The 22,118-nt window shown below is 33.4% G+C and overlaps 3 protein-coding genes and 1 long non-coding RNA gene across 6 annotated transcripts; 2 read left to right on the forward strand and 2 right to left on the reverse strand.

Moving 5' to 3' along the window:
• Window positions 1-1,429: 1,429 nt before the first annotated feature.
• On the reverse strand, window positions 1,430-5,697 carry LOC120082727 (transcription factor PIF7-like). 3 transcript variants are annotated; one of them, XM_039038004.1, is made up of 6 exons: window positions 5,358-5,697; window positions 4,156-4,660; window positions 3,027-3,125; window positions 2,785-2,850; window positions 1,868-2,251; window positions 1,430-1,783 (listed from the first exon to the last, which is right to left on the reverse strand). In XM_039038004.1, the coding sequence occupies exons 1-6, from the start codon at window positions 5,549-5,551 to the stop codon at window positions 1,670-1,672; spliced, it is 1,362 nt and encodes a 453-aa protein (XP_038893932.1). In that variant the 5' UTR covers window positions 5,552-5,697; the 3' UTR covers window positions 1,430-1,669. The 3 variants fall into 3 exon arrangements, with proteins under 3 accessions (XP_038893932.1, XP_038893933.1, XP_038893934.1); XM_039038005.1 differs by lacking the exon at window positions 5,358-5,697 and adding an exon at window positions 4,788-5,254; XM_039038006.1 differs by lacking the exon at window positions 5,358-5,697 and adding an exon at window positions 5,093-5,244.
• LOC120082730 lies at window positions 5,368-10,617 on the forward strand. Its single transcript, XR_005483253.1, has 4 exons — window positions 5,368-5,509; window positions 5,681-8,784; window positions 9,207-9,883; window positions 9,977-10,617. It is a non-coding gene; the product is annotated as an uncharacterized LOC120082730 (long non-coding RNA).
• Window positions 9,040-11,270, reverse strand: LOC120082729. The gene is made up of 6 exons (XM_039038007.1): window positions 10,605-11,270; window positions 10,254-10,348; window positions 9,827-10,093; window positions 9,606-9,747; window positions 9,374-9,455; window positions 9,040-9,299 (listed from the first exon to the last, which is right to left on the reverse strand). Exons 1-6 carry the CDS (start codon window positions 10,628-10,630, stop codon window positions 9,099-9,101), a joined length of 813 nt encoding a protein of 270 aa, XP_038893935.1. The 5' UTR covers window positions 10,631-11,270; the 3' UTR covers window positions 9,040-9,098.
• A 3,368-nt stretch (window positions 11,271-14,638) lies between these two features.
• LOC120083544 (heparanase-like protein 1) lies at window positions 14,639-20,243 on the forward strand. The gene is made up of 11 exons (XM_039039341.1): window positions 14,639-15,091; window positions 15,411-15,555; window positions 16,186-16,444; window positions 16,530-16,566; window positions 16,651-16,834; window positions 17,529-17,677; window positions 17,757-17,990; window positions 18,472-18,661; window positions 18,766-18,891; window positions 19,011-19,110; window positions 19,654-20,243. Exons 3-11 carry the CDS (start codon window positions 16,235-16,237, stop codon window positions 20,032-20,034), a joined length of 1,611 nt encoding a protein of 536 aa, XP_038895269.1. The 5' UTR covers window positions 14,639-15,091; window positions 15,411-15,555; window positions 16,186-16,234; the 3' UTR covers window positions 20,035-20,243.
• Window positions 20,244-22,118: the final 1,875 nt, after the last annotated feature.

Here is a 22,118-nt window from a genome sequence, read left to right on the forward strand (position 1 = left end):
TGGGAAATGATGAAAATTCCAATTTGGAGAAAGCTAGTTTGGTTTGTCATTAAATGCAATGGACCATGTGCATAACATGGTGTGTATGCCTTTGATGTTGAGAAACAAACAAAACCAAGGACAACTCTTCCTTAATTTCGTTTCTCGTGTTGAAAATGTTACTTTCTTTAGGATAAACATGTCCATATTTTTGTTATTTATTTGACTTACATGTTTATATGAAACCAAGTCTATGTTTGGTATTTGTTTTTGTTTATTGAAGGTCAATATTGCCATTTGTTATTTACATGGAAGTAAAGAGTTGATTATTGGCTATGGATTGGATTTGTATAGCCTAAAAGTTATGAAGTTAACCTGTCTTTTGTGTATGTAATTTTTTTAATACTAGATTAAGGATTTGTTAATCTCATGCACTTCTAAAATCTACCACCTCATTTACTCCTTAAAAATACAAAATAGTGAAAAATAATTGACTTTCAATAACATATTTTACTGAAGATTAGGAGTGTTCATGGGTTGGGTTTGAGTTGGATTTAAAAACTTTTCAGACTCAATCCAATTGTTTGGGTTGTAAATTTTTTCAACCAAAATAATTTTAAGGGTTGGGTTGGTTCGGTTAATCGGGTTATTTATTTAAAATTGTGTTATAAAAAGAAGCAAAACACAAATATGTAAAAATCTAATTTAATTATTTCCATATATTGAATTAAGATTAACAACACAATTTCAATTTATATAGTGAAAATTTTCTTTCTAAAGTGCAAAGAAACTAATTTTGAGAGTTGTTGAAGAATAAATTATTCAAAAAATATTGGAATTAAATAAAATTAAAATTAATATATGTATAAATAATTGTGTTATGAGTAATAAAAAAACAAATTTTAAAGTTAATAATAAATTCGAGTTGATTCGGGTTGGTTTGAGTTATATTAGGTGAACCTATGAACCAACCCAATCCATAAAATTTTCATTTATTTGAACCCAACCCAAACCAAATGAGTTGATAATCCAACCAAAACCGCACGGATTGGGTTGAGTTGATCGATTTTTTTGGTTCATCGAGTTTTTTGAATACTCCTAAAGATCATGTAAAGATTTTAAATAACATAACAATGAAAAACAATCGTATGTTATCTAATAGCTTTTGTGATAGAATTCAATATCCGTCTACCTTAATAGTTAACACATCTCTACTTCCTTTAATAACTACTTTTGTGTTAGGGAACCAATTGACATATTGATCAGAAGACACTTTCATCGCTCGAGAAACCGAAACTAATCCATTTATAAACGTTCATATATTTTACGTCTAATCTGTACTCTTTGAAGAAAAAGAAAGTTGAGAGGTTATCTAAGAGTATGGAATGGATTTCCTGTTCCTCAAACGAAATGAAATATGAAGTCAACGAACAAGAGAAAAAAAAAACAATAGAAAAATCTTGGCATCACTCCCGTTTTCATTTCAAACAAGAACATTCCATCAGAAATTTGATATGTAATAATACAAAATCATGTTTGTACATAATCCAATACCAATAATTACTCATAAATCATGAAATACAGATATTTTTCAAAGCTCAGTCCTTGTCAACTAAACATAGAACTTATCAACAAATAAAGTTGAGTGCTTCTGTGCTTATCCAATCTTTGAGTTCCTTCTTCAAAAGCACTAATTTCCTTGCACATTGTTTGACTGTGTTGGGCTGCTCATTGCATTTGTTGTCTGATTAACTTGTTGGCGATAGAATGCTGCCATTTTGTTGTAGATATCCATATTCATTGTCTGCACCAAAAAAATAAAATTATCACTTATATAGAAGAATACAAGAAAAACAAAAGAAGGGCCTGAAAATCCAATGTCCCATACTTGTGCTAGAAAGGCAGAAAATGGATCAACAGAGCCATTGGTGGCAGGCTTGGCTTGTGTTGGATCCTGCCTTGGAATTGCAGGGGGTAACAAGAAGTGGGGCGGAACAAATGCGGGAGGTGTAGCAGGAACTGATGTAGGATGGATGAGAGGAGGAAGCGCCTGCGGGGCCGAACGTGCTATACCGCTCATGTCAAGCATCCCCATTCCCATGCCTAGACCGACCCCCATGCCCATACGCGCTAGAAGCGACATTTGAAGTTGTTGCTGCATTCCTATAGGCATTATCATTTGTTGCATACTCCTCACACTCATGAACTGAACTTGTGCTTGAAGTTGCTTCAAGTATTCAATCACCTCATCAAGCATGGAAGCTTTATCAGTCTGCCTTAAACAATTGTCATACAGTTCAACATTAGCTTAAATCCGCAGTTTGGGACACTTTAACACTATGAAACCTCTATGGTTCAAAGACTCAAAACTCACATACAAAGATATTTGAAAATTTTGAACAATATTAAAAGGTGAATGATTAAGATGTAAGAAGCACAAATATGGATACGACACAACATGAACATGACGACATGCCATTTTAAAAAAAATTAGTATGATGTATTTTATACTCAAAATTTATTATTGTTGTCACATATATGCATTTTTAGTCTACTTAAGGAGTGTTCTATGCATACTTAACATATTTGTTGCACTAACAAGTGTCCAATACGTATCCAACAAAGGTCGGAGTGTCCAAGTGTCGGACATGGACACACTAGCTAAACTAAAGTGTCCATGTAGTGTGTCCATGCTTCTTAATTAAGATAGTTAGCCTCATATCAAGTAGTATTTAAATAGCATGTACATTGAGAATCTCGAGTCTTTATATCGATGATCGTTGAAAAGAAGATATTCATGCTTACCTTGCTTGCATTTGGCACCAACTTCTGCAGAGCTTTCATCTTCTCATTAATTCTGTCTCTCCTCCTCTATGCAAATAATATAAAGCATGGATTTTGTTAGCATAATCAATGGTATTGTATCGTTTTTTTTTATTTGATAAATAATGTAGTTAGCTCTTAAATACTACCACTTCCACAGTAAACTTTTCAAGAATACTGCAGACTTCCAAATAACAACCAGTGTTAGGAGATCAGATTGTTACCCGTTCTGATTGATTATGTATAGCAGCTGCTCGACTTCGTCTAGCTGAATGAGCGCGATTCGCTACACGCTTCGTATCTTGTTCTTCCTCTTGATTTTCCTGAAGCATGTAAATTTAGTATTAGTACATACCATTTTACACTCTTTTTCTAGCTTGCCACTTACTAAGAATAACAGTAGTGTTAATAAACAATTCAGTGATTATTATAAGTTACTATTACTTCGGAAAACCTTAAGGCTGGAAACAGACAAAAGAGTAATTGTAAAAACATAACTAATCCAGTGACAAAGCTTATGGAGATGGCTGCTGTTTTGTATATCCATATCCTCAATGATACAAATCACAATAGTAATGAAAGCAGCAGCCAGGGAAAAGAACAGCTCAGTTTTTTTTCTTCCTTCTTTTATTTTTTGAGACAAAGAACATCCTAGTTGGTAGCTTGACTGTGCAATAAAGAAAATACCCAAAATTCAGTTAGATCCAATTCTTTTATTGGAAGCTCTACCTCCAAAAAGCATTGAGTTAAGAAAATGTCACAAAACAAAATTGAGAAATTGTACTAAATAACTTCATAAAGTTTTCATCTTTTATAGCTAGCACCTTTTAGAGCATTCCTTAAAATATTTTTTTCAATTCTTCTCGATTGAGATCCACCCTGAAATTCGAATACAAATTTATCTTTTTTTCATCACACATCCAAATTATTGATTTTTTTTAGTTTTTTTCGGTGGAATCTCAACCAAAAGATAGAGATGGTAGGTAATCTTTCCCAAATCACACGAAATCTTTTGTAAAATTTGATTCATCATAATTACTAAAAGTATGGTATAAGTATTGTATTTTTTAAAATAGTTTGTTTAACTAATGAAGAATTTGATTCATCGTAAATATTAAAATCAATCATTAAAAATCTTAAAATTTCTTTAAATTTGAAGAAGATTACATATTACAAGCTCAAAGAATCGATAGGCTGGATGTGCGATAAATTAGTGTTTCAATCTCGAGGCCATACTTGGCCACAAAGACCGAGAAAAACTATTACGAAAAATTTTGGAGGATATTCATGACAATTTTCTTACAAAATTGCCTAGAGATTCAAAATTAACTGAACAACAAAATAAAACATTACCGATTCAACATGACAAGCAGAATCTTCATCAATGGATTTGGTTTTCAAGCTTCGAGGAGAATCAAAGGAAGCCCATGTCATCAAAGTAGTGTCATTATCCCTACAAAACGCTGCACTCGCACTTCCACACACACTGTGATCGCCATAGTCCACTTGTATAGTGTTGCTGTTGTTGTTATTATTGCTTGTGCTGACATTTTTCCCAGCATAATCGGAAGTCGATCGTGTTCTTTTCCTCGCCGGCGGTTCTTGGTTGCCTCTCTCAACCCATTTCCCATTGGCGCCGGAGGGTGCGAGGGTGCGGCCAGTATGGACCAGTGGCTCACCTTGCTGGATCAGATTTGGGCCTTGGGTTTGGAGTTTGGCTTGATTGACTACGGACTCCAACGTATCATTGGTTCGGTTCCATGTGGGCTTTGGTGGGACTATTGGCTGCAGCCCATCAATCCCATTCAGAGCGAGTTGCCCATTTTGCCAGGTTAGTTCTGTAACTCCTTGCTTTGTCCTGAATAAGACACATAATATCAAAAAAAGTTCCTAGCTTTGTAACATGGGTTAGTGGAGATAATGATTTAAAGGAAGAAAAAAGACAATAAGTTGTATGGATGTTCAAGAGAGTGAGTAAGAAATACCAAATGGGTGTACTTAAGATGTGTTTAAGTTGAAGTAATACAACTTTCATGGCTTTTAAAGAAGAGAAAAGGGTTTTCTAGCCTTGCAACAACAACAACAAAAAAGAAAAAAAAAAAAAAGAGAGAGAGAGAGAAATGGGTTTTCTAGAGCAAAATTATTCCATTAAAGTAGAGGGAAAAAATCAAAAGAAATTATTAGTAGAAAGGCAGTATTTTGAGTCTGAAATTTAAAAAGGAAAAACTGACAAAAGAATAAGAATGTCCTTGCTATCAGAAGTTGGGGTTGAAATGGATAAGAACCGTACATAAGAAGGAAAAAAACTTCAGAAGGGGAGGGGAGAAAAAAGCAACTTTTTGTTTTCAAATAGTTGAATATTAAAGCAAAGCAGAAGAAGCTGTCATGGAGTAATAATCAACAAGAGGAAACTTGATAAAGCCAGCCAAAGCTTTTTTTTTTTTTTTTTTTTTTTTTTTGGGGGGGGGGGGGGGGGGTCTTTATTTTGCATCAGAAATCGTTCAAAGTTTTTCCATGAAGAAATTGAAATTTGTAGAAACAAAAGAGATATTTACATTTGCTGGTAGAAGGGGACAAGAGGTTTAGTGGTGGTACTGTGATGATTCTTCTCAGCAGGCACGTGAAAGGATCTCTTTTCTTCCTCTTCTTCGACTTGCTCTTGTCTTTCGTGGCTCAGATTCCATTTTGGAACTACACAATGACTCATGTAGGCTCTCTTTTTTCTCTTTCTTTCTCTCAAGCAACACATAAACAAATGGAACAGGAGATTTAGGGTTCAACTTTGGACACTGTTATATCCTTGTCACCTGGTCCCTTTCTTGTGTTAATAATAGCCACTGAACTTGAGGTTTTACAACAACCATTTTATTTGTGGCAGCAAGCAGAAACCTGAGATGTCTCTCATTGCTGAGTTATGGTAAGGTTTCTTTCTTTTTATTTTGTTTAGCTCTTCCCTTTTTCCTTCACTACCCACTAGTCAAATTCACTACTTGTGTAAAAAAAATGTAAAAGAGGGCCTCTTCAAAGTAGGTTTTGAGGGGAGAAAAGAAGGAATAATATACCATAAGATGAGAGGAGATGAACAGTTTAAGTAACTCTATGCATCTGTTTCTAATTTTTAATTTGATGGTTAATTACAGAATTTGAAACTGGTCAAGTCTATGCATCTGTTTTTAAACTTTAATTTGATGGGTTAAATCCATTGTGATCACTTATTTGGAATATAATATCTTATGAGTTCTTTTATACCTAAATGTTATAGGGTCGGACAAATTGTCCCATGAAATTAGTCGAGGTGCACGTCCGAATTATCATGGATATGAAAAGAAAAATTCTGTAAATAGAATAAGTTTTTATTCATGAAGTGGGTAGAAGAATAGCATGGTGGAAAGAGAAGTTTTTCATTTCTGGTGGGTGTGAGAATACGAAGTGAATTAATTTGATAGCATAGGAATTTACTTCAAATCATTATCACAATAGTAGGAGTCGTACAAACTCCTTCAAATCATGTCCACGTTATATATTTAATAATACAATTGTCAGTTTTGTACTTATCCAATGGTAGCCATGCAAGTCTCTCATGAGGGTCCAAAGCCTATCAACCCCTCAAATTCAATGGAACCATAGACCTGATCGATAAAGGGACCATATTTATGTCAAAATTGAAGCTTTTCTTTTTCTTTGTAGAAATAATCCTCAAGAAGATAACAGTAGTTTGCATCAAATCATGTATTCAATTGCATCCCATTCATCTAGACTCGAGGGAAATGAAAGCCTTCAACCAAAACTTGTCCTTTTCTAAGTCCTGAACAATCATTATGTTCTCTGTTTATATTGTATAGATACATATGAATATAGGATAATGTTTTTATTCCTCTGTTCAGAAAGGAGAAGCTGAAAACAAATAATAAAAGAAACATGGTTCATTCAATCATTTTTCTAACTGATTCATTTGGATCACTTGAATTTGGCAATAAACTTTCTTTATGATTCTTCTGCAAGGTACTCTTTTAAAAGGAACGATTGAGAACAATCATTTTAGTTCACTGTTATTCCCCATTTTTCGTATTTATTGGAGAATGGTTTCTTTAGTTCTCTAATAGTGTTGAAGTCGGGAATTCTATGATGGATTTTTTTTTATATGAAATTAATCTACATATATTAAAACAAAGTAGGTTGGGAACATTAATGAAGTTGGGTGAATAAATAGACTAAATGCTAGGTTTGAACTTGACACCACAGGTTCTATTCTCTTCCAAGTTTGATTAGAAGTTGTCATTGTCATCAATTTTCTCTATTGAGTTTTTATTCAGCTATTGGCTAGAACTGCACTGCTGAGAAACATATAATGCCTCAATAGGAGATTGTAAAATCATCCGACAGCGGAATGTATGATCTGGGTGCAAACATGTGATGTCACTGAATGCATTAATGCATTAGCATTTATGTATTTAGAGTTGTAGAAGAATTTTTAAAACCACAAGGACATGTATTCTATATTTATGAGTGAAAGATTTCTTGAAGACATAAATGATAGATTAGATGGGAGCTTGGAAGTTAATTTAACAAACCCCAATCAAGTTTGGTGTATCCTAAACACATATTTGTATATATAATGTATCACTGATCCAGCGAGGACGACTGAGATCTGATCCAGCCAAAAATGAAATATACCCAATTATCTTATGTGATATTCAGTTCTGGCTTCAAAATTTTGAAGAGTTTATGTGGAGTAGTTTCATAGATTGCAGCTGAGAAGTTACATGAACTTTGCCATTCTTGGATAGATGATTGCATGCTTATGGTTCATTTATGCTTAATTGTTTTAGATTTTCGCTTTAGTTAGAAATTTAAAAATGATAATTTAAGATATGACCACCATATTTCCTCTAACTTCTAAGCATGGAGGTTCACTTTGGTTATAAGTTCATAGAAAAATCAGATCTGACATCATGGATTACCCTTCACTTGGTAAAAAAAATATAAAAGATTGTGAAATAAGTTACTGAACCAATGACAGATTAGGCAGACATAGTTTAGTGTCTATTTCACTGAAGCTGGCCTTGTAGTTGGGGTCCCTCTGTTGCAATTTACAGTATGGTTTCTCTGTCCTAACAGACAGGCTTGTTCATCCATTAGAAAATCTCCCCGTGTGTTGTTCTTCTCAGATTTTGATTTATTTTCACATTGGAAGAATTTTGAAATTTGGTTGTAAATATTTAGAATTACTTGGGAAAAATAACATATCCCAGCAGCCTTTTGCTTTTAAATCTTCGAAATATTTTACGATATCATTCTACTCTTCCTGGTCATCTGCAGCTCTCCTTTCTGAAATTTAACTGTTCATACCTATCTATTATGAATTTTGGCTGGGATTTTAAGTTTTGTTGATTCAATTTTCCTTTCCATGATTCATCACATATAATTTACGACTAGAAATGAAACGACTGGCTGTAACTTTTAAAATTAAATAAATGAAGTCTGAAAATCCAGATATTCATTTCCTTTCTCGTAGGATTTTACATATTTAACTTGTTTAGTACTGTTGGATCAATAGTTAAAATGCATTGTAAATCCTAGAACATAATTGTTTGCACTTGCGGATGAGTAGAATATAGACTTATACATCACTGGTGGAAAAATTCAAGCCAGGATCTCATATCGTGATTCATGCATCTTCCCTTTGGCTCAAATTAGAATTATCAATGTTAATGAACTTTGTTTAGAGAAGAGGCCATTAAGATTTTTGTAAACTTGAGTGAAGTCTGAACACTTGGAAGCATGAGAAAGCAAATTTAATAAAATGGGACTACCTAAGCTTTCAAGATAGTTGTTCAAATGGACAAAGTGGAAGTTGTAATAAAAATGAGAGAGATTTTCATGTAGCACTGATGAAACTAGACCCATCTCAGAAAGGGTGGATTGGGTTAGGATCGTAACACAGAGAGGGTATAAATGAAGAAAGGCAGAAATAATAAATATGTAAGAAACTTTCTACCTGCATATTTTTTCTTCAATTATCTTTTGCAGGATTGCTGTTTAAAATATAAAATGTTTGGTTAATTTGTTTCATGTAAAATTTGTAGAAGATTAAGGCTGTGTTAATCTCTGTAAATTCAATCAAATCTATCATTGTTTTAGTGTTTGTGGCCACAAAGAAAGAAACATATGATACAGTTTACACCACAGCACAATGACTTGATATTGATTTTGGATTAGAACTGGTTAGATGAAATGTAAGTAAATAGGAGTTGTTTGATTTCATGTTTCTGTGTTCACAAGGCCAAATCTCATTCTTAGTGATACTGGAGACAGAAACAAGTCACAGGAAGTCGTCCAGTTGATCTGATTCTGTTTGCTGTTTCTCTTGCTTTATTCTCTTCCCTTTTTCTCTTCTCTTCCAGCTGTGCTCTTGCTCCCCCCGCAATCTGGTCAATTCGTGCTATGTTGTCCTGGTAATATTGCAGAAACAATGCCTTTTTGTGCTCCAATTCAACCTTCGTTAACAGAATTTTTCTCAATAAACCTTCAAATGTATAATAAAGAAAACATTCAAAAGGTGAGGCAAGACCTTTTTCTTTTCCATATGAAGTTTCGCACGCATTTTTCTCTCATTCTCCCAGACAAGAATTGAAGCTTTTATCTTATGATACCTGAAATATGAGATTCTCATAGAAAATAACTCTATAAGCAAGTTTCAGGTGAGAAATCTTTTAGTGCAAGAGTTTCATGAACTTGTCAACTCCTGAAGATTGATGGATGCAGCAGCTATAATATTAACTGATAAAGCACTTAGTATATACCTTTTATTAATCTTCTCCATCTTATTTCTTTCCCACACATCTGCTCTAGTTGGTACAAGGCTTCGTCTCGGTGGCGGTATGGGAATTCCAGTCATTGATTCCTTCTTTTCCTGTTCCATTGGCTTCTTTATTGAAGATTGACCTGGTGTAGTGAACATGAACATGATATTTTTTGTGACAAGAAGTTATAAGAAATTTCTAAGCACAATATTTAAATTTACCAGGATTGGTGGTTTCCTTGTTAGACAATCGCTTTGTTATGCTGGGAGCGAATGCAGGTGTGTTATCTTTTCTGCTTTTAACTTTTGATATTGAGGCTTCCAGGCTTTCCCTCTTCTTTTTCTGATATTGTAAATCTGTTTCTTCTTGAGAGCGAATTGCAAATGCAGCTGATGCTACTGCAGTGGCAAGCTCTATATCACTTGAATCATAATCCTCATTCATTTGGTTTGAAAAATACCATTTTAACTTCTTGGATTCCTTTTTATCTGGACAATTGAGGGGAAGAAGAATAAGTTTTTTGCACTACAACCATATTGATGAAAACCAAAGGGATTGTAAGTCATAGCAGCAGTTTTCTAAGGAAACTTTGCATTATGTTTCTGTCAAATGATTAAATTTTGTGCAGTGAAAATATCATATCAGTACCCTCTTTGAAGGATCTTGTTTTTTTCTGTGGAATTCCATCTCTACGTTTGATGGAAGCATCCTTTTTATGTTGTCCTGAATCCGAAAAACTCACTCTACAAAGCAGGCAATAGCTATATTACTTTCAGTATTCAAATTAAAGAGGGCAAGAAGAAGAAAACTGTTGGCCTTCTAGAACCTAAGCTTGATGGCTCTTGATTTGATTTGATTACTTTTCTGTCTCAATGATAGTTGTCATTTTCTTTTCCCTTTTAGAACTTTTTAAGTTGTAAATGATGAACCAGATGAAAAACTGATGAAGATACATCAAATATTCAAAGTAGGCTATGGGGATAAAGAGAAAAAATATACCTTCTTTGACTAATCAAAGTTTCCATGTGCTGAATTCTCTAGACTTATAATTTTCTCAACAGAGTTTCACAATGAACAGTGTTTGATTTTGATGCCTTTCAAATTTTTGAAATTGTTTCTGAAGTTTATATGTATCTCTATACAAGGAAGTTGTGAAGCATAGGAAATGCCTTCTTTACACACAACTCCATTCAGAAACAAGGCATATTCTTCTTCTTCATCTTCTTCTTCCCCACACATAAACACAATTGGTAATTTGATAATGAGCCTTAATTGAGAAGTGGCTGTTTTGAACATGCCCATCATTCCCCCTTGAAAACCCATCTGGGCAAAAAGCCATCTTTTTGAAGTTCTTTGTTTCATAATCTCAAAAGCAGTCAGCCAAGTTTTGGGAAGGAAGACATTGCAGATTGCAAGAATATCTCTTTCTAAAGGTATACTTGCAGTTATTCCTTGTCCCTCCCAGAGGGAATGGTGTTAAGTATATTCAAGAAAAGCAATTATCATTCTTTTGGATTGCAGACTTTTCCTGATAGTTGAAGTCTCCTCTAGAGTTTTTTTAGCCTTTGTTTATTCTCTTGGATTCTGTTTTGCCCCATTTTAGCAAGAATGGAGATATAGTAAGATAAGTATTTGATCCATATGAATGAGATATGGTGTTTATTATATTAAATTATGAAGGTCTTGATAGCTATTTAACTTTTCTAAATTAAGATTATAAATATGAGTTTCTTTGTTTAGACCTAATTGTTAGTAATGTTTTCAGAATTCAATCCAAATTTTTAAAACTAAAAAGACATTATTATTATTATTATTATGTTAGAACTGAATATGCATTCAAAATTTTTCTTTGAAAAGATTGGAAATTATTGGAAAATAATTAGTGAGAAAATTAGAATCAGGTTTGCGAATGGATTATCCAAATTTGAGGGAAAAATGAGATTTGCCCCACTTTTGAAAAATGAGGTTTTATTACACTTTGCTAACATTAAATTTGGATAAAATTACCAAAAAAAAAAAAACTTCACATATGCGGAATAGACTTTTCACTCTCTTATTCTCACTCTCTCGCTTCCTTTCCTCTCACAGATCGCTCTTCTCTCTTCCTTTCTCTCATGTCTTGCTCTCTTACTCTTGCTTTTACACTCTCGTTCTTTGGTCTCGTACTTTGGTGCTTGGTCTTCCTCTACAAAAATTAAATAGAGGGAAAGAAGAAGAAGACGACCATCGGAGTTGCTCATATGGACTCGTTGGAACTAGTGTGTGGTCTCTTCAAAGTTGGATGCACTAAAAGAAGAAGAAATAAAAATAATTTTGTAAATTTGTTTGATGATGAACAGAAAGGTCAAATTCTTAAATTTTAAAAAGTGGAACAAAAATCATTTTATACGTTGAGAATAAGCTTTTTAATCAATTTTCTCAACAAACTAATTATCAAATAATTCATATTAAATTTAAAACAGAGTACTTAGAATCTAATTATAAAAGTCTAGACAAAACCCATTAGAACAGTGATGATTGTTGAAGACCGTGAGACAATAAGCCTGTCCGTGGTATTGTTTGCCTGTGGTATCATTTCAAGAATATATATATACACAAAATATAACACATTACACTTTGAAGATTCTATGATGTGTAAGGTTCCATAATTGTTCATTGAACGAACAATAAATATCAAACAATCCCTTAAGATCATGTTTAGAATGTTTGTTTTAAATGAAAAAGAAAAAAAAAACATTTTTTAATCATTTGGATAAGCATGATATTGGTACAAACAAACACTAAGATGGAATAAATTTGCTAATATGACAAGATATCTGTTGTAACACGATAAGAAGTTATTCTGTTGGGAATAAAAAGATCAAACCCTTTAACACACGCACGTAGAATTTACTGTTTGCATCATTCTGATTAATTTCTAAGGATTGGATATCCATATTTCTAGACCATATAATATGATTACATGAAATATATCAAAACTATTTGTTTGTTATCAGTTTAATTGGAGTAAAATACTAAGAAGTAAACAAAATTCATTTGTCCAATTAATATTTGGATAAACTATTGTACCTCTCATAAACAAACCAAACTTTTTTTTTTCCAACCATAGATGAACCATATTTGGAAGAAACAGCATCTCTTATGTGGCAAAGATCTTTATTTAGCTAACCTCACAAGTTCTCAAAGCACCACCATCCCCTTTACATAGAATTATTTTATATAGGTTGTGATAAGATAATAATTGGACTATCAGTACTACTTTTTATATTTAAATAATTCAAACCTATATTTGATATATACTTATTAATACATAATATAAAGTTTGACCTTTAATTAAGCTTTTAAAACTCCATTTGGCACAACAATGGGGAAAACAGAAATAAAAGTAATATTCTATTTCTATCAACACTCAACTTTGTTTTTTCTCCCTTTTCTCTTTGTTGAGAAAAATCTTCACTCAACTTTTTTTTTTTGTTTTTTTTTTAATTTTATTATTCTTTTTCTTTTCTGGGATAAATATATATAAGCTTCTAAACGGTAGGTGATAAAATCGTTGAATTAGTTTTATTTGAGTCCGTTTATTATCAGTTTGGTTCTCGATTTTTTAATGTGTTTTTTTTCTTCCAATTTTTATTTTTATTACCACTTTGTTTTGAATTGGTCACTTTTGTTAAGGTTAAAATTAGGTCTATTTCTTTTATTTTTTTATAAATTAAAATTTGACATTTTTTTTTATATTTTACCAACTGTTGGAGAGGTACCAACACACAGCGAAAGCGAACAGGATCAATAAGCACTCTAATTGATTAATTTTGGCATAAACATAAAACGCGAAACTCAAAATAACCACTCTAGATTGAGTTCTGAAACTCAAAATAAGCTAAAATTAAAGGGAATTTGGAGGAAGCTCACTACAACAACCCAAATGAAGAACATCTTCTTCTACCTAAATTTTTTAGAAAAATTCAATCGGTTGCCACATCCATAATCACTCCAATCTTTTTCTTGGCACTATTTTAAATAAAAAACATACACTTCATAATGATTGATATTTTTTTCTAAAGAATAAATATACACGTACCATAATACTAAAACTTAGTTTATTTTTAAGAGTATATGTACCATTAGATTGGTTCGATTTTTATTAGTTTTTCTAATAAAAAACGATCTGAACCAATAATTTTTTGTTTTCTCCAAATACAAATCAAGATTTCCAATTCTAAACTAAAACGCGAAACTAGACCATTAAATTAGTTTTGATTAATTTGATTTTTTGATTTTTCAATTTTTTATTGGGCTCCTATTATCCATTTACCAACTTTTGAAAAATGGAAAAACGCACTTTTCTTGTGTCTATCCTCTTACAATTACAACTAATCAAGGAGAGAAAATTGTATTTTTCTAGAGACAATGCCTTTAATAATTCTCTCAATAGTTTTCACGTGAGAATAATGACATTCCTTATTTTTAATGAATGATTCTTATTAAGTAAATGAGAGAGAAGAGAGTGCGGAGAGGAAAAGAGAAAAAGTAATGTAAAATGATATATAAACAATATAAAATCATTTCAAATCATTTAAAGTTCCCAACTCAATAATATGTTGTCATTTTTTTTCTTAGTCAACTAATAGCCGGTTTAACTATTTATAATCGCTTTTTTAAATTATAGAGACTAAAGTGTCACTTAAAACTCATAGACCAAATAGACATAAATTCTAAAGCTCAAAACTAAAATATATTTTACCTTAAATTTTTTTCCAATGTAGGGATAATAGTCATAACCAATGTGAGCATAATTTAATTGACATACATTTTTCATTAAAAGATCGAAACTTTGAATCTCTTTACCTCTAAATTATTGTATTTAAAAATGAAATCTACAAGAGTTTTGATTTCTAAAAGGAATAAACCAATCCCACATTTTGTTTAACTAAAATGAAAAAGAAATTTAAGAACAAGGTCATGAACATAGATGACTATGGTGAAAAAAAAAGTCTTTAAATTCGAATTAAGATCTCTTGATGATCGATATCTAGCCGACTAGATGAGCTACGCCCCTTTGGTACATAAATGATCACATTCCTTAACTATATGGTTTCTTGAGATTCAGTTATGGAGCAGTGGAAAGTAGAAGAAAATATGGTGGGAAAATGGAAATCTCTTGTTTTATTTGTATGATGGCAGGGAAATGGAGATTGAGTGATGGAACTTATATTTCTTTCGATGGGTATTACTTTTTGAACGAGACTATTCGAGAGCACTCACGGATTGCGATGAGATGACGTAAGACCCACCATCGCCCACCGATTGCAATCTCTTACCAAATCTTCATTTTATCCATCTCAGTACGCTATGAAGCTTCTTCATTGCTAAAACTAAAGTGAAAAACCATCGTCAACACTTTCAAAGATCATGTGAAGAATAGCCCAAATGGGCATTTTTCCTGAAGAATTAAGAAACTATTCTTCTCAGGAACCAAGGATTTGGTGAAGGCCTTTCCCTTTACTTTTACTTTCGAATGCAAACTTTTCTTCTAACCCATTTCATCATACATTCTGAAATCTCAACAACCCTGATATTATATTACTCTTATGTCACTATATCTTCTTTGTATTTTATCATTAGTTGTGAAACTGTAACTAGTTTTTGACTAAAAAGATGCCCATCTTTTTAGTTTTTGGCATTTAGCACACATACCCTTCAGAATTCATATTTAGTTTGATGCTTCTGTTTATTTATGTTGAACTATTAACCTGGGTGGGTGTATCAAAGGCTTACCCATGGCGTGCAATTTGGTTTTCCTAGTTGTTGGAGTGGCCTAAAGTCCAAGATAGGAATAGGAAAGTCTGGTGGTTTAGCTAAAAATTCTCGACTTCAAGGTGTGGCAATTGCTTCAGAGGCCATCTCCACTTCATTTGCTTGTATTATTGACGAATGCCTCCAATTTGAGGTGGGGTTCTCTATCTGCTTTGGTGGTTTTTTGTTTTCTATTATTATTATTATTATTATTATTATTATTTTGTCAATGGTTTTTATTAAAAGGTATCTGAAAGTGTGAGCATGGAGATCAATTAAATTCTTGAATGTATAGTGTAGCAAATACGAAGGCATTGCTGGTTTACTTTTCCTGTTGTTGTTATTCTGGTGTTGTAGAAAAGGGCAAGGGTATTCGAATACTGTATTGTTAAAAGCATCAACATTCTGGATAAACATATAATTCTTTGAGTTTCAATTCGTATTCGGATCAAGCCTTTTGAGTCTGTTTTATGCTTTTCAGTGATTTTGTTGTTAATCCGGGTTATATCTCAGCTGAAAGTGGTCTTTAATCATTGCTTCTGTTTGGTCAAACTGGCTCTCTCAATTTCTTGATAGCGTGAATGATTAAATCATATCCCACCTCAATTTCTTTTTCCCCATAGTTAACATTTGAAATTACTGTCTCCTTTTCAAATGTAGTCCAAAGTTTTTACTCCTTTTCAGATCTGCAACACCACAGGAGTGTAGTGTAGTTTAAGTCTTTTTGTTGTGCTAATCTTTCGAAGTTTAAATGACTATTATATCTGTTCTTGATTCTTGTCAGTCGGTATGTTTTGTTGAGCTGGTGAGAGACCGTATCGATTGCCCAAGCAATGGATGTCAAATTCTGCTTGCTTCTCTTTGTAGTTTCTATACCTGCTATCTGGGCTCAAGATATAGAACATGCCAGAATTATAATCAATTCTACTGAGAAAGTTGCAGAAACTGACTATAATTTTATCTGTGCTACCTTGGATTGGTGGCCTCATGATAAGTGTGATTACAACCAATGTCCATGGGGGTACTCATCCGTCATTAATTTGGTAATGATTGTCATTGTGAATTGCCTATTAGTTGATTTGTTAGATCTCGATTTTATGTTAATGGTGTATCAATCTTCTTATGCAGAACCTATCTCATCCGCTTCTTTCCAAGGCAATTCAAGGTTTGTTTCTGATCTTTTCAAGTGGACACTATTGATTATTTCTTGCACCAAATAATATCGATGTTCTCATTCTTTTGGAAATAGCTTTCCATAATTTAAGGATCAGAATTGGTGGCTCTTTGCAAGACCAAGTATCGTATGATGTCGAAGGCTTGAAAACCCCCTGCCGTCCATTTCAAAAGATAAGCTCAGGGTTATTTGGTTTCTCAAAGGGATGTTTACACATGAATCGGTGGGATGAGCTAAACCATTTATTCTCCAGGACAGGGTAAGGTTTGTTCATTTTGCATCCCTATAATCTTTACCAGCTCCCTTAAACTGTTTCCTCACATGACTTGACCAACTTCCCCCGAGTCCCTGTCCTTGATTTTTGATCAAAAGTTAAATGTCCTTCACAATGGGTATACTTAAGGGAAACTTATGCATACAGGAGTTACTTTCTTAATGATATCATACAAATGTTCAATTAATATATATGTAGTATTTTGATTGATTCCGTTAGAGTTACAAGGAAGTGAGGGCTCTTATGCTGTTATGCATAAAGGATTTGGTTTTTTTTAAGGCTTATAGGTAAATTGTTATTCTTTTTTTGAAGATGGTAAATTGGTATTCTTGTCCAAACAATTGATGCTTTTCTTGAATTACACAGTAGGGAAATTTTAATTGATTCAGTTTTCTTAAAGTTTCATTCAAAATTCTCAATTTTTCCTGTCATGAGTATGCTGGTTGTGGATGCACTTGGTGTTGTTTGATTGGGATATAATCATTTCAACATTTTCTCTCTTCAACTAATACGCTAGCATGGCACGCTCCCCAAGCATTGTATTCTTACAGTCTGGTTCAGACTTCATAGAACTTTCTGTAGACAAGAAAGTATAATAACCTCCTTATTTCAGCAAACAGTTGAACGTTTGATTACGTGCTTTTGCATCTCATTCTTCTCTAATATCTTATGATTTCAGAGCCATTGTGACATTTGGCTTGAATGCCCTTTATGGGAGGCACAAGATTGGTAGAATTCAGTGGGGAGGAAATTGGGACTCTAGTAATGCTCGCGATTTTATGAAGTACACCATTTCCAAGGGATATTTGATCGAGTCATGGGAATTTGGTATATACCGTAAACTGTCTGCACTGTTTTTATCAAGTTTGTTACCCGAAACCAAGTTAATGATTTTTTGCCATTGTAGGTAATGAATTGAGTGGAAGTGGTGTTGGTGCTAGTGTTGATTCTGTACAGTATGGAAAAGACCTTATTCAACTCAAGAGCATCATCAACGAGCTCTACCAAGATTCCAGCCCAAAACCATCACTTATAGCACCTGGAGGATTTTATGAGCAGGATTGGTATGCAAAACTTCTCCAGGTTTCAGGATCAAATGTAGTCAATATCGTCACCCATCATATATATAACTTGGGTCCAGGTGTGCTAATATGGAACCAACATCTGGTTTTACTTCCTTTTTACTTTTCGTTTCTTTTTTTTTTTTTTTTTTTTTTTTTTTTTAATACATCTCATGGTAAAGGACCAGCCTCTTTGAAAAAGAATTTGAAAGGATGATTAGTAATAAAATTTTATAATACTCGTCTTCATGTCACCGGTTGGAAAGTTACTGAGCTTTGCGAAAGCTTTTTCAGAACCTGAAACCTGTTAACAATTTCCAATGTGAGGAGAGTTTGAGCATGACCATGTTGTCTAGATTACTCTAGTGACTGTAAGCTTGATTTTCAATCAATAAATGAACTAGTGGAAGACAGCATGTTGAACATTCTTGATAAGTATCTGTAGGCTTCATTTTTAAGTAATCTTTCGACCTTTTCACTAGGGGATCATAAACACTTGCCACTGCAACTTTTGTTGTCTTCTAAATTTCATCCTTTTATATCTTATTCCCTGGACTCTAGGTGTTGATCCCAATCTAGTGAAAAAAATACTTGATCCACAATACCTTAGCAGAGTATCAGAAACATTCAGCAAACTTGATCAAACCATCCAAACATATGGTCCATGGGCTTCTGCATGGGTTGGGGAATCTGGTGGGGCGTACAACAGTGGTGGCCGTAGTGTATCTAACACATTTGTCAACAGTTTTTGGTAATTTTTGGTATAACTAGTATTTCCAACTCGTGGTTTCGTTTTCCCAGAAAATGAAGTGTGACAAAGCCATGTTTCTTTCTTGTGTTTGATGCATCACTTAGGTACCTAGATCAGCTGGGTATGGCAGCCAAGTACAGAACAAAGGTCTACTGCAGACAAACACTAATTGGTGGAAATTATGGTCTTCTAAACACCGGCACATTTGTGCCAAACCCAGATTTCTACAGGCAAGAATATAGAAATTGAAAATTTTTCTTGTCTTGGAAAGTGATGGAAGGATTTTGTCAGTCTTTTTGCCTTCATTTTCAGCCCATCAGATCCTGAAATGTTTTTCTTTTATGACTAGTGCACTTCTATGGCATCGGCTTATGGGAACGGGTGTTCTTGCTGTCAATAGTGATGCATCTCCCTTTTTACGCTCTTATGCTCATTGCTCAAAAGAAAGGGTAAGACTTCACTACTTTTTCTATCTACCAAGTTATTATGAATCATAACTAGAGACAAACTATGGAAATTTTTACAATGTGATACATACTGCTTATCTTATATTTGAGAATTGTCACTGGTTTATCTTGTGAGCTTGTATATGTAAACACATGCCTAAGTTGTCAAATGGGTAAATTTTCTAATCCCTACCGCATCCATTTTTCCACCACCCCAAATCTCCTCGGATCATGAATTTTGATAATCCTAACAAAATATGGTTCAAATAACTATTATTCTCTTGATGCCCAATCATGTACAAAATCATTGTATATACCATGCTTTCAGCAACTACACACCTATCCCAATGATCGTCATTGAGTTTCAATTATTTCACAAAAGACGCAAGGTCTTAGGATGGATGCAATTGAATCATTGTTGTTTTCCTCATCCTGTTCTCGTATCTCCACGGTTAAGATTCTTTCTTGTTTTCTGTTTATATCCTCTGAATTACAGATGAATTTTCAATATAAATTGTGGTTACTATTGAAGTCAACTTGTTGCAGGCTGGTGTGACTGCACTGTTTATTAATTTAAGCAATCAGACACGTTTCGTAGTAAATGTTCAGAACAGCTTAACTATCAAGCTGAGGAGGATTTACAAAGGGAGCTCTTTCATGCAAGGTATTAAGAAAACAGTAAGTTGGGTTGGAAACAAGGCATCAGATTTGTCCATATCAAGAGAAGAATACCACTTGACTCCAAAAGATGGTTACCTTCAAAGCCAAACCATGGTTCTAAATGATGTCCCATTAGAGCTGACTGAAGATGGAGACATTCCACAACTAAACCCTGTTCTTAATGATGTAAACTCTCCAATACTTATAGCTCCATTGTCCATTGCTTTCATAGTCTTCCCAAATTTTGAAGCTCCAATTTGCAAATGATCTGCTTACAAAAAGTAGTAAAGGTCTCCCTCTCTTTTTTATTTGTTGCACAATTTTCAGGTTTGTTTTGTCAAATTGTAAGTTATATAATATGTGTCATTGCCAAGCAACTGTCTCTTCATTTAGTGTGTGGGTAGACAATCACAATAGAATTTGTATTGTGTTACATACCTGGTACATTTCTTTCTTAAAAATTTGAACTTTCTCCAGCTTTCCAGTCTTGGGATCATACAAGATCAAAAGGAATGAGAAATACTGACGCCCTCTTGGAAGCTCCATGTAGTGGCAATTATAGTAGTGGAGGAGGACCATGTAGAATGCAACTTAAATGACCCAACAATATTCATTCCTTTCAATGTTTATGATCCAAGTTCACACATTGAAGGCGATTATGACTACGACTAAGAGAAATTTGGGTAATCAAAAGGAGTAAATTGAAATACAAGTTGCCCAAGCTTTAAACCCCAGCCTGCAAGTGAGTAAATTGGAAAAGGAGAGTTTCAACAATATTTGTAGAAGAATATCGGGGGGAAGCTCTGAATTTACTATGTTCTTGCTTTTCCGCCTCTGCGCCATCTTTTTCATCCTTGGAAAACAAATATACGAATATACAAATATAATCGAGCAAGATAACTCATACAAGCTAGGAATCGAAAGAGAAATAAACTGGATTACTTGTTTTCTGATTCTCTGATTATACAAGAAAGATGCTGGAAAATTCGTAGGAATTTTCGGTTAGGGCCAAAGAGATATATAGATGATCGAAGTCTTAAGACTACACGCAACAAATCAAAATTGAATCGAAACAACCAAACACAAATCAGGTCCCAATCCCAATTTGCCACAAGGATGTTTTTCCGTTGCTATATTAGGTTATTGAGAAGACAGTGATGGAGATTAGAACTAGAAGTATACTAGTAAGAACAAGAGCGAGGGTAAAAATTCCTGAAAAACCAGGGAAAAAAATTTCACAAAATGATCCAAAAACAAAAAATTTTTCTACTAATGACCTCTTCTTAAAAACTTTTTTATCACTGACCTTTTACTCCTGCAAAATTTCAAAATTACCCTCAGTTTTAAAAATCCTTCGGACCAAAGCCTCCATCTTCTTCCTTCAACCATTCAATATGTATTTAATACAACACCAACATTCTACCAAAGCATTTATTCCCAACTAATATTCTACCAATAGCATTTAATAAGATTGGTATTAATGGAATGGAAGGTGACTCTCAATATTCACTTTCTGTTGAACTACCCACAAAATTCTCTCATTGTTCTCTCGGAGTGTTTTCTCATAGTTTCAGTCCAACATTTTCGTTGATCGCTTTCATCGTCAGATTCAGAAGTAGAGACAATGTAAGTGATATTCTACAATATTTCTTGTCCCATATCGCTATCATAATAAGTGTCATTTAGCATTAAATGAACGATCGTATAGTAATATATATACAATCGTTCATTACAATATAAGTGTCGTTTAGCATTACTAGATGATTGTATACTAAGTTGTAAACGATCATGTAATAATTTATGAATGATCGTGCAGTCATTTATAAACGATCGTATAGTAATTTATAAACGACATGTAGTAATTTATAAATGATCGCGTAGTAATTTATAAATGATCGTATACTTAGTATTGTATATGCGATCATATATAAATTTCTGAACGATTGTTTATATAGTACTACACGATCGTTTATAAATTACTATACGATCATTTAAAACTTAGTATACGATCGTTTATAACTTAGTATACGATTGTGTGTGTATATATAAACGGTCGGTCATAAATTACAATATTTGCTTAAGATTTGGTTATCTCATTGTAGATCAATAATGCTACTTCACATCTTTATACAATTTGGTGGGAATTGGAATGAGTCCCTAAGGAATTATGTTGGAGGTCATATGAAAGGTTTGAAAGTTAGAAATGATATAACATTCAGTGAATTAGTGAGTATGATGCGCTAACGACTGAGTATCGATCCGGATATGTTTGATATACACATGAAATGTTATTACAATTTATTGGTTCCAACTCCCCTGATCGACATAATTGACGATGAAGAACTTAACTT

The sequence above is a fragment of the Benincasa hispida genome, chromosome 8, assembly GCF_009727055.1.
Source record: "Benincasa hispida cultivar B227 chromosome 8, ASM972705v1, whole genome shotgun sequence".
Lineage (NCBI taxonomy): Eukaryota > Viridiplantae > Streptophyta > Magnoliopsida > Cucurbitales > Cucurbitaceae > Benincasa > Benincasa hispida.